This window comes from Schistocerca cancellata, chromosome 5 (genome assembly GCF_023864275.1).
Source record: "Schistocerca cancellata isolate TAMUIC-IGC-003103 chromosome 5, iqSchCanc2.1, whole genome shotgun sequence".
NCBI classification, from domain to species: Eukaryota; Metazoa; Arthropoda; class Insecta; order Orthoptera; family Acrididae; genus Schistocerca; species Schistocerca cancellata.
The window spans coordinates 24,025,374-24,038,058 of NC_064630.1; the positions used below are offsets into that span (position 1 = coordinate 24,025,374).

Below are 12,685 nucleotides of genomic sequence, written 5' to 3' on the forward strand. Positions count from 1 at the left end.
AAGCATACCGTTTGGTTTTATAATGTTGCACATGTGCATCTGTAACAAGCCCAACACTTTGCAGTTCTTTCAACAAAAATTCCAGGCAGTTGCAAGAACACTTTGAATCCATAATATCCAGAAGTGGTGTGTACTGCAGAAGCAGCTCTATTGAGTCTACAATGTCTTTGGAATAATCACCAATTTCTCGTGTATCTGGCAGTTCTCCTAAAAGAAACAGAAATAATTGTTCTTAATTAAAGGGAAAAAAACCATATACACATCATCAACTGTCATAAGTATATTGTGATAGTTGCACTTTTTATATTTATTTGCAGAAAATCAAGCTATTTAAAACGTTCTGTGATAAAATAGTTAACGTGGATACAATTATAGAATTATACAATGGATAGAAATTATGACATTATAAAAGCTACGTATCTTCCACAACTTGTTAGTCATAGCATATAATGTATGCAGCACAATATTCTGAGATATATCACACAAGCAAATATGCTCGTTAATTATGACCACTAGTTTATTGTAGATGCCAGCTTAGATACCGTTTATATCTGTGTTCCATGTTCATTACACTAAATTGTCAAGCGATTTTCCCTCTTGCGTGTCAGATACATAATATTAAAACAGCTAAAATATGAGGACATACACAATAGATAGTTTTATGATGTGGATTTGTTTCTCACTGTTTCAATGTAAATAGTTTTCTATCCATGTGTGAACATATTAGTAAATAGCAATATGTTGCAATTTAATTGTTGTAGTTTTTATTTTATTCAAACGTGTTTCACCTGGCCATTCCATGACTATTTAGCATGTATTAAAATGGACAGAAAACATTAATTTGAAAGTCTATACAGATATTTGTATATGTTTTTACCAATATTGTAATGAGGAGCAAATGCAAAAACATTTGCCTTAATAAGAGGTTTACCATGCAAATTATGTGCATTTGCTGGGTATTTATTTATTCAATAGCTGTTTCTATTCCAGTGGAAGAGACCTGTTTTATCCTACTGGATTTTTTACACTAGTGTGTTTCACTGTTGCATGCTGTGATGGCCACATGAGTAGCGTTAAGGTATCAGTAGATTGTTACATAAGACTAATTTACATGTGATTCTGCTTTGTTGGTTACAATAAACATTTCTGAACATTTTTGTGGCTTCTGCCCATGGTTTTGTGTGTAAACATTGAGTGCGTTAAAATCTGGGTACAGAAATTTAGTTTGGATACTGAAAATGAAAGCATTTAAAATGGCAGAACTGCCAACGTATTTCAGCACAATAAGCCAACAGGAGACATGACATCCGCCAATTCTCTCTCTCTCTCTCTCTCTCTCTCTCTCTCTCTCTCTCTCTCTCTCGTGCAAAAAAAGAAAAAAAGAAAACGTACTAGACAAATAAGTACAGCATGGAGCAGCAGTTAATTAGCTAGTCATAGGGACCAAAGGAAATTACATAGCAGATGTTTCATAGCAAATTGTATCCAGGTTAACTATTTTATCAGAGAAAGTTTTAAATAGCTTGATTTTCTGCAAATACATATAAAAAAATGCAACTAATTTTCCGTTACTGGTATTATTCAGCATCTGGCAAAGCCCAGTTTGTTAAGATAATGTGTGTAGGAACGTGTTTGCAACATAAAAAGTGCACAAAAGCAACAATGTAGCAGCACGCTCAATTATCTGGTGCCACCACCAACTGAAGATGGCAGAATGGTCTGTGTAAGATACATGCTGCATAGTGCAACATAATACTCAGCAATGTGACCTAGAATCTTTGAACACAGGAACGTTTACATCTGTCTGCTAGCTAAAGTTCAAAAGTTGATATAATGCGGAAACTTAACATGGCAGTTTTAGGTGGCACATGCTTTGAATTTTGACTCCATCTAAAGGTCAGAACTGAAAAACTTCATTTACAACACTCTGCCAACCTCAACAAGCAAAGGAACAGTGGCTATTCCCTAGCTCGATATTTTCTGTTCTTATTTCAAAATAAGTGAAAAAACTAATACTGTCCACCATAGACTTTAATTAAGACCTTCATAAAACCAGAAGGGACTGGTGACCAAGTAGTCATTTCTGCTTTCACAGAGATGCAAGACATCTGTTGCCCTGCCAGAGGCTAGATGGAGCTTCCTTCCCCACACCATTCCTCACACCTCCAGCAGCCAAAATTCTAGTTTGCTTATGGTGGCACCCACCTGTCAATATATAGTGTCCACATTCTACACAATAGCAACTGGGGAAAAAACTGGTCAGCTTATTTTGAAAACACCAAAACTCTTCGCGTAGAATGGTTCTAGTTCCGCACTAAGTGCACTGTTGGTTCTATCTACAGTATCGTCAATCACGGATAGCATGGCTATGAATGACCACGAAATGTAAAAATTAATATTCTGCAGACTTATTAATTACAAATTCTGCAGGAAAAGAAAAATAATTTCGAGCAACACCTTAAAGGGAGTTGTAACACCCTATATTGAAAATGTTAAATTTTGTTACTCGACTTCCCTACATTTCAGAAACCACTCTAGCAATGGACTTGAAACCTATACAGCATATTACACATTATTTTCTTAGAGCATTGAAATAAAGTCATTGCACTTCAGCCAGTGGTTTGGGAAATAAAATATTTTAACTATGTGGTTAATTTTTTGTACCTATTCCCATGTAATTTTAATTATACTTAACATTACATTTTTATTTTAGCTCAGAGGACTCAGTATATCTACATTGCAACTCCCTGAAAATTTGAATACTCTATTGCCAGTGATACCCGAGATTTTGGGAATAATGCAGTTGAAAATGTAAATTTTCAGAAACAGCTTGTAAATTCTGAAATAACTAGACCTTACTTAATATATAACAACAAAAACAATCAATTATTGATGAAATTATTTAATTGTATCTAAAAACAAAGATGATGTGACTTACCAAACGAAAGAGCTGGCACGTCGATAGACACACAAACAAACACAAACATACACATAAAATTCTAGCTTTCGCAACCAACGGTTGCCTCGTCAGGAAAGATGGAAGGAAAGGGAAAGACGAAAGGATTTTGGTTTTAAGGGAGAGGGTAAGGAGTCATTCCAATCATTGCCCAAACTCTTTGCCTCTGTATATGTCTGCTTGTATCTGTATATGTGTGGATGGATATGTGTGTGTGTGCGAGTGTATACCCGTCCTTTTTTCCCCCTAAGGTAAGTCTTTCCGCTCCCGGGATTGGAATGACTCCTTACCCTCTCCCTTAAAACCCAAATCCTTTCGTCTTTCCCTCTCCTTCCCTCTTTCCTGACGAGGCAACCGTTGGTTACGAAAGCTAGAATTTTGTGTGTATGTTTGTGTTTGTTTGTGTGTCTATCGACGTGCCAGCGCTTTCGTTTGGTAAGTCACATCATCTTTGTTTTTAGATATATTTTTTCCCACGAGGAATGTTTCCCTCTATTATATTCAAATTATTTAATTGGGTAGATAAAAAAATCTACTCTCAAAGAGGTGTCAGAACACACAAATAAAAGACTGTTGTGATTGGTAAGCTTTGGGAGCCAGTGCCTCCTTCTTCAGGCAGAAATGTTGAAGGGGAAGGAAGAAGGGGTGACGGGGAAGGACTGGAGAGGTCTAGGAAAAGGGGTAGATTTTGGGAAAGTCACCCAGAACCGCTGGTCAGGGGAGACTTACCATACAGGATGAGAAGGAAAGACTTATTGTTGGGGACTGCATTGGACGAGATTTGAAAACCTGAGAGCTTAAAGGTGGAAGACAAGGTAATATGCAAGACAGAGATTATTACTAAAACATTGTGTATGAGTTAATAAGAGTAAGCAAGTTAAGCGCATTGTACGTAACGGAAGTAGGTGCGGGCGGTGAGAAATAGATGAGAAAAGACAATGAAAGATGTTGAAAATTAAAATGGAATGAAGCAAAGAGTAGCAGGTCTTCTAATCTTTCATAAAAAATTCTTAGAAGTACAAGTTATTAACATCAACCTTGCTTTCTAATGTTTACACCTAGTTTCTGTTGCACACACCATCTTTTCTGAATGAATGGTCTGACTGAGTACATCATACACCTGTCATTTTAGAACTTGACCATGGCCTCCTTGCTATCACATTCTTAAACCAGAACGTCACTTCTGAAAACTTATCATTCAAAGACTTTTTCAAATACTTTTGCTAACTGACTTTAAATTGCCAAAGTTGGTTACACAGTGTTAACTGAATTTTAAAACATTCTTTGTTATAAGATTTTATATTTGTTATGATGTTAAAAGAAGACACAATGTACAAAGGTATACACACTTCTATTACAGTCTCACTATTACACATCTGTAAGCATAAGGTTTAATTACAAAGTACAACACACAATGACTGAACCAAATATTTATTTTTAAACAATGATACGTACCAGATCTTGAAGCTAAATTATGCCGGTGAAGTTGCAGTAGGATTTGAGGAACCTTGAGAAATGTGAAGGCTCCCCATTGAGATTCACTGCTTGTCTCGAGGACATCATTTAAGCTGATTAAGCAGGCTCGCATAATCTCTGAATACAACCGTGCACAACTGTAGGCCTTGAAAGAGAAATTACTGATGTGTTTATGTATATAGCAATAAAATGCTTCCAGAGTACAGAGGAAAAAAAGGGGGGCAATAACTGTAGAAGAACAGCCTAAGTTATCACTTAATTGTTTACTTTCATCAAAAGTTTTGGGCTTACAGGCCATGGCTGACACATACGCTATTCACTCATTTCATCCCAGTCAGTAGAGGATATCTTCAGAGATGAAACACTAGCAACTGCATAGTTCATTTCTTTTATCATGTCAGAAACATACACTGTAACTCAGAGGGCATTGTAAACATTAATAACAATATTCCATACAGATTGGTACTGTATGTGTTATTATTTCTACTAACAGTTCATGGCACTGGCTAAGTATATGCTGCACAAATACATATTACATATTTGGCATCACCCCCAAAGGCCTCACACTTAAAGTTCCCATCTCTGGCTGCAACCCTTCTTTCCATCAGTCCCTATACCAGTTCCAAACTGAACAATCCATTGCCCTCACCCACCTAATCCTTCACCTCCACATCAACTCAGCCAATGAACACACCAGTCAACTCCTATCCTTAATAAAAGTCCTCAATCTTTCCTCTCCCACATCCACACCGGCTGTTCAGAGCATCCTCCTACAGGCCAACCGCAAATTAGAACAGCATGCCACCCTCCACCTTAAAAAACTATCCAATCTCCTGGTTTCCCACCTCCGGAAAGGCAACTCACTCACCCTTCACAACCTTTCCAGCAAACCTCAACCTCCTCTCATTGCACACAAACCCAGTCTCTCCCATCTACTCAATCTCCCACTTCCAGCTCCACTCCCTCCAAAACCTCAAAATTCCAAACAACACAATCTGGAACCACAACACCCTAATTCAGTAGTTAACCTTTCCTCCAAACCTCTCTCCCAATCCGAAACCTCTGTCCTATCCAAAGGCCTCACCTTCAGCCCCACTCCCAGATTCAACCAAACAGCCCTCGTCAAAGATTTACTGTCCTACACCTGTACTCTCTGCTGGAAATATCACTTTGCCACGAAGAAAAATGATCCTAATCCTACTCTAATGATCTGACTCCCCAAGACACTATCCAAATTAAACCCTACCTGGAACAGTTCCGTCCTCCGTCACAGCGGGACCCACCTCCTCTTCCTCAAAATCACCCTCTCCAAACCTTCCAGGAATTTCTGACTTCCAGCCTTGCCTCTCAATCCTTCTTAAAAAACCTTAAACCTACTCCCAACATCACCACTGCTGAAGCCCAGGCTATCCGTGATCTGAAGGCTGACCGATCCATTGTCATTCTTCCGGCGGACAAGGGTTCCACGACCGTGGTACTTGATCGTCGGGAGTATGTGGCTGAGGGACTGCGTCAGCTTTCAGACAACACTACTTACAAAGTTTGCCAAGGTAATCCCATTCCTGATGTCCAGGCGGAGCTTCAAGGAATCCTCAGAACCTTAGGCCCCCTACAAAACCTTTCACCTGACTCCATCAACCTCCTGACCCCACCAACACCCCGCACCCCTACCTTCTACCTTCTTCCTAAAATTCACAAACCCAATCATCCCGGCCGTCCCATTGTAGCTGGTTACCAAGCCCCCACAGAACGCATCTCTGCCTACGTAGATCAACAACTTCAACCCATTACATGCAGTCTCCCATCCTTCATCAAAGACACCAACCACTTTCTCGAACACCTGGAATCCCTACCCAGTCTTTTACCCCTGGAAACCATCCTTGTAACCATTGATGCCACCTCCTTATACACAAATATTCTGCATGTCCAGGGCCTCGCTGTGATGGAGCACTTCCTTTCACGCCGATCACCTGCCACCCTACCTAAAACCTCTTTCCTCATTACCTTAGCCAGCTTCATCCTGACCCACAACTTCTTCACTTTCGAAGGCCAGACATACCAACAATTAAAGGGAACAGCCATGGGTACCAGGATGGCCCCCTCGTATGCCAACCTTTTCATGGGTCGCTTAGAGGAAGCCTTCTTGGTTACCCAGGCCTGCCAACCCAAAGTTTGGTACAGATTTATTGATGACATTTTCATGATCTGGACTCACAGTGAAGAAGAACTCCAGAATTTCCTCTCCAACCTCAACTCCTTTGGTTCCATCAGATTCACCTGGTCCTACTCTAAATCTCATGCCACTTTCCTTGATGTTGACCTCCACCTGTCCAATGGCCAGCTTCACACGTCTGTCCACATCAAACCCACCAACAAGCAACAGTACCTCCATTATGACAGCTGCCACCCATTCCACATCAAATGGTCCCTTCCCTACAGCCTAGGTCTTCGTGGCAAACGAATCTGCTCCAGTCCGGAATCCTTGAACCATTACACCAACAACCTGAAAACAGCTTTCGCATCCCGCAACTATCCTCCCGACCTGGTACAGAAGCAAATAACCAGAGCCACTTCCTCATCTCCTCAAACCCGGAACCTCCCACAGAAGAACCCCAAAAGTGCCCCACTTGTGACAGGGTACTTTCCGGGACTGGATCAGACTCTGAATGTGGCTCTCCAGCAGGGATATGACTTCCTCAAATCCTGTCCTGAAATGAGATCCATCCTTCACGAAATCCTCCCCACTCCACCAAGAGTGTCTTTCTGCCATCCACCTAACCTTCGTAACCTCTTAGTTCATCCCTATGAAATCCCCAAACCACCTTCCCTACCCTCTGGCTGCTACCCTTGTAACTGCCCCCAGTGTAAAACCTGTCCTATGCACCCTCCCACCACCACCTACTCCAGTCCTGTAACCCGGAAGGTGTACACGATCAAAGGCAGAGCCACGTGTGAAAGCACCCACGTGATTTACCAACTGACCTGCCTACACTGTGAAGCCTTCTATGTGGGAATGACCAGCAACAAACTGTCCATTCACATGAATGGACACAGGCAGACAGTGTGTGTTGGTAATGAGGATCACCTTGTGGCTAAACATGCCTTGGTGCACGGCCAGCACATCTTGGCACAGTGTTACACCGTCCGGGTTATCTGGACTTCCCACTAACACCAACCTGTCAGAGCTCCGGAGATGGGAACTTGCCCTTCAGCATATCCTCTCTTCTTGCTATCCGCCAGGCCTCAATCTCCGCTAATTTCTAATTTCAATTTGCCGCTGCTCATACCTCACCTGTCTTTCAACAACATCTTTGCCTCTGTACTTCCGCCTCGACTGACATCTCTGCCCAAACTCTTTGCCTTTACAAATGTCTGCTTGTGTCTGTGTATGTGCGGATGGATATGTGTGTGTGTGCGAGTGTATACCTGTCCTTTCCTTTCCCCCTAAGGTAAGTCTTTCCGTTCCCGGGATTGGAATGACTCCTTACCCTCTCCCGTAAAACCCACATCCTTTCGTCTTTCCCTCTCCTTCCCTCTTTCCTGACGAAGCAACTGTTTGTTGCGAAAGCTTTAATTTTGTGTGTATGTTTGTGTTTGTTTGTGTGTCTATCGACCTGCCAGCACTTTTGTTTGGTAAGTCTCATCATCTTTGTTTTTAGTTACATACATTTAGATTAGATTAGATTCAGTTTTCATTGCATAAACCCAAAAATGAGATGATTCTTGTGGGAGTGGAACATGTCAGTAAGTATAACATAAAAAATATACCACATTTGAATATAATACTCATTGCATGATAATTTGTCAGGAGATTGTCAAGATATGTGAATACATTACAGTAAACTGGAACTGCTAATATTTACAAAACTAATACACTATAATAATGAAACATAGTTACGCACTTTTAATAAATTTATCATATCCAAAATACCCAATCTTGACTATTGTGACCAAGTGCTGTCAAAACTAGAATCTAATACACATTTTTACTTAAGCTTATTCAACAGTCCTTTTTAAAATATTCGCCTATAAGTAGGAGGAGTTGTCTACCAAAAAGTCTTTCAAACCCTATTTAAGTTGTGGTTTATCTGAAGCCAAGTTTTTAATGGTTGCTGGTAATTTATTGAAAATGTGTGTTCCCTAATATTGGACGATGTTATTACCTGTTCATTTCACAATTGCCAATGGCAGAACATGGAACTAAGCTTTGTTTACATACTGATGAGGCCTAAGGTGTCTGACAACACATGACACTACACGAATGACGCACATGGCTCAGCAGTGTACAGTCACATTATTGTCACGGTGTGTTACTACTACCGTGTATACTTAGCGTCTGCTGAAATGGATAGTGATTGCACAAATATACGTTATCGAAGAGTATTCTCATACAGAAAAGTCTTGATCACTAATGTAGTTTAGTTCTGTTGAGAAGAGAAACAGAAAGGTTTGGTAATACCATCACTATCAGAACAACCTCTGGAGAGAGCAGTAGCTGCAGTAGGAATGAGTGTAAGGAGAGTGTGTAATGTTGTGAATGATGTTACAAAAGCCAGACAGAGTGATCAAAAAATTTTGACACCAAGGAAGAAGACATTGAGGAAGAAAATGAAGTGTCTCAATGACTTTGATAAGTGTTTACTGAAAAGAAAATTTTTGGAATTTTACAATGTTAAAAGAGAAATACCTTTACAATTGGGTGAAGTAGGATACATACATTAGTTTCTCAGGGAAATAAAACATTTTCTGGAATATCTGAAGGATATGGGGTTTTGTTTCAAAAAACGTAAAAGTAGATGAACATTTCTGGTTGAGAGGGAGGACATTGTAGCATGGTGTGCATGCTTTCTTAAAACTTTGAAAGAAAACGAGAAAGTTTCGAAGAAACCTGCTGTGTGTATCATTAAAATGTGGGTGCATACACACTATACTGTCGGTAAAAGTTGGCAGCATAGTGACATACCAGGTGTGTGGAAAAATGAAACTTCTGGACAAAGAGCAATAGTGGATCATGCAGGAGGAGAAATGGGGATCATTGATGGTGCAGAGCTCATCTATGATTGGAGATCAACACTGGAAGATTATCACAACAAAATCAACAGTGAAAATTATATGAAATGGTTGAAAGAGTGCCTAATACCAAATACTCCGGGTGGAAGTATTGTGGTATTAGACAATGCACCCTACCATTGTGTTCATGAAAATAAAGCACCTAACACATCTCCTGTAAAGCAGATATACAATTATGGCTGGCTAAGTATAAAATTCCGTTCGGTGCACATTTAACATGCAATGAGGTCTCAGAAGTTGTGAAACATTACAAACCCAAGTCAGAACATTAGACAGAGCACTGAAAGAATACGGGAAAGGACCTACAGTGTCATGGCTTCCACCCTACAACCATAGTCTTAGCCCCCTCAAACTTGTTTGGAATTTAATGAAACAGAAAGTTTCATCAAACAACCTCAGCAACATTACCCTTTCCCAAATTAAACAAATGACTGTGGCTGCAATACAAAGCATTACAAAAGATGACTGGAAGAAGGCATGTGATAAAGTGAAAACTATTATGGATGAATACTGGCACAGACTCACACTACTTATGGAAGAAGCTACTGAAAGCGTAATTATTCAATTTCTACCAGACAATGACAGTAACATTTTGTTGCGTGGATCTCAGGATATATCAGACAAGGCAGAGTCACACACAATGGAGACAACTGCTTTTGGCATCAGCAACAGCTCTACCAAGTCAGCAGACGGGGCAGAATTGTGTGCGAAAGAGCTAGATGTTCAGCCCTTACACATGGATTAAAGGTTGTTGAAAACATTGTATTAATTTTTTTCACTACATCACATTTTTGTTATTGTCTTTCTTTTTTAATTTGGAATCCTTGTGTATCTGATTTTAATTATCTTTAGGCATACATATTTAAACATTCAAAAATGGATGTTTTGATTAAAAACAAAAGTTTCTATTGGTTGTGCAATGGATTCCAAAATGTATTTTTTGCTTCAAGATTTAATAATATAGCTATCAAAGCCATTTCAATAAAGGTTTGAAGATAAAAAAAAAAAGAAGTTATAGCACCTGACAAGATCTGAACCCACAACCTCTCACACAATAAGGAGACATGATGTCCACTGCACAATTTCAGCTGACAGTACGTGTTCCCTATTTTAATGGTATAGTTTCTCACACAAAACTCAGAAATTTTTTTTTCTTCTTTTGCCCATTACTTGCGAACGAGGGCCCGCTACGGTGAAACGCTCCAGAATGTGATACCTGGAACTGTAACCTACACTAACGTATATATGGTTTCCGAAGTCGATACCCTCCCAGTGGGGACCTCTCTTTGTTAGCAATTAGCTCGCACACAAAAATTTCTATTTCTTTTCATTTTTTAAATGAACACACGGCCATCTGGCTTTTTTTTAAATTTCATTACGACCTAGGTTCCGCCCTTTTATGCCATTTTCAAGTGACTGAGATTACGTCATTAACATATATTGCAGGGCATCAAGCTCAAAATTGGCCACAAATTAAGAAAAATTTGGGCTCCCCACGAAATGCCAGATGTAAAATCATCATCTTGTAAAAAGATCAGTAAATAACAGTGGGAGCACTATTATATAGTGATCTTGTTACAAGATGATGATTTTACATCTGGAATTTTGTGGGGAGCCAATATTTTTCTTAATTTATTGCCAATTTTGATCTTGATGTCCTGCAATATATGTTAATGACATGAACTCAATCACTTAAAATGGCATAAAAGGCTGAAACCTAGGTCGTAATTAAATAAACAACAATACAATCAAATGGCAAGGTGTTCATTTATACATTATTGTATGACCGTTGTTCAGCAACATCAAAACCTGTTCTTTTTCATTTCTTATGCTTTCCCGTACAGTAATGTATTAACAATGAATGTATTTTTCTTCGCTGCATGTCAAATTCAAGTTATTACATCCAAAAACAACAGTTTTGTTTTAATTTTGTACGATTCTCTGTAGAGAACTGTGTTAATAGCAAACGTACTACGCATTTGCTTGAATCAAAGCCCTGACGAATGATGCGACCCAGTTGTTCCATTCCAGGGTGGTGAAGGGGACACTCATGTGTGGCTGGTTCTCGGGGGTGGTGAGAGGATTGGGAGTGTGAGGAGAAATGGCAAGGGAGATCTGTGTGTGGATTAGGTCTGAGGGACAGAACCTGTCTGTGAACACCTTCATGAAACCTTCAGCATAATGAGCAAGAGAGTTCTTGTCATTGCATACATGCTGTTCCTGTGTGGCCAGGCTGTATGGGAGGAATTTTTTGATGTGAAAGGGATGTTAGCTGCTGAGATTTAGGTACTGTTGGTGGTTGGTGGATTTAATGTGGGCAGAGGTGTGGTTGGAGCCATCAGAGAGGAGGAGATCAATGTCTAGAAAGGTAGCACACTTGGTTCAAGGAGACCAGGAGAAGTGGATAGAAGAGAAGATGTTGAGGTTGTGAAGGATTGAAGATTGGATGTCTTAGTCCCAAGTCCAGATCATGAAGATATCATCAAAGAACCTGAACAAGACTAGGGGTTTGGTGTTTTGGGAGGCTAGGAAGGTCTCCTATTGATGGCCCTTAAACAGATTAGCTTAGGAGGGTGCCCATAGCTGGGCCATTGATTTGTTTGTATGCCTTTCCTTCAGAGGAATAGATAACTGTCACTTGATGTCCATATGATTCTCTCGGACTGGTGACATTCTCGATTACAAGCAACCAGTTATTAAAATATGTCAAAAAATGACGAAATTCCTCCAGCTGTATTAAGGTGTTGGCAACTAGTTTCGATGTTGTTACATCATCATCTTCAGGTCCATACTTGTTGACAGTAACCGTATGTGGTGGTGGTGGTTAGTGTTTAACGTCCCGTCGACAACGAGGTCATTAGAGACGGAGCGCAAGCTCGGGTTAGGGAAGGATTGGGAAGGAAATCGGCCGTGCCCTTTCAAAGGAACCATCCCGGCATTTGCCTGAAACGATTTAGGGAAATCACGGAAAACCTAAATCAGGATGGCCGGAGACGGGATTGAACCGTCGTCCTCCCGAATGCGAGTCCAGTGTGCTAACCACTGCGCCACCTCGCTCGGTAGTAACCGTATGTGTCTAACACTAGTAGTGAATGGTGAGATAGGCGTGTTCCATCCGGAAGGCAGGTAGTAACTCTCCTGTCAATTGTAGTTGGTGTAACACAGCATGATTCATCAGTGGAG

The 12,685-nt window shown here is 40.2% G+C and overlaps 1 protein-coding gene across 1 annotated transcript in view; it reads right to left on the reverse strand.

Annotated features, from left to right (window-relative positions):
* Window positions 1-12,685, reverse strand: part of LOC126187348 (mediator of RNA polymerase II transcription subunit 24) — a 171,154-nt gene that overhangs the window by 116,928 nt on the left and 41,541 nt on the right. The window contains exons 7-8 of the mRNA XM_049928372.1: window positions 4,412-4,577; window positions 9-207 (exon numbers count right to left, since the gene is read on the reverse strand). Coding sequence (XP_049784329.1) covers window positions 9-207; window positions 4,412-4,577 — 365 coding nt within the window. The remainder of the gene's footprint in view (window positions 1-8; window positions 208-4,411; window positions 4,578-12,685) is intronic.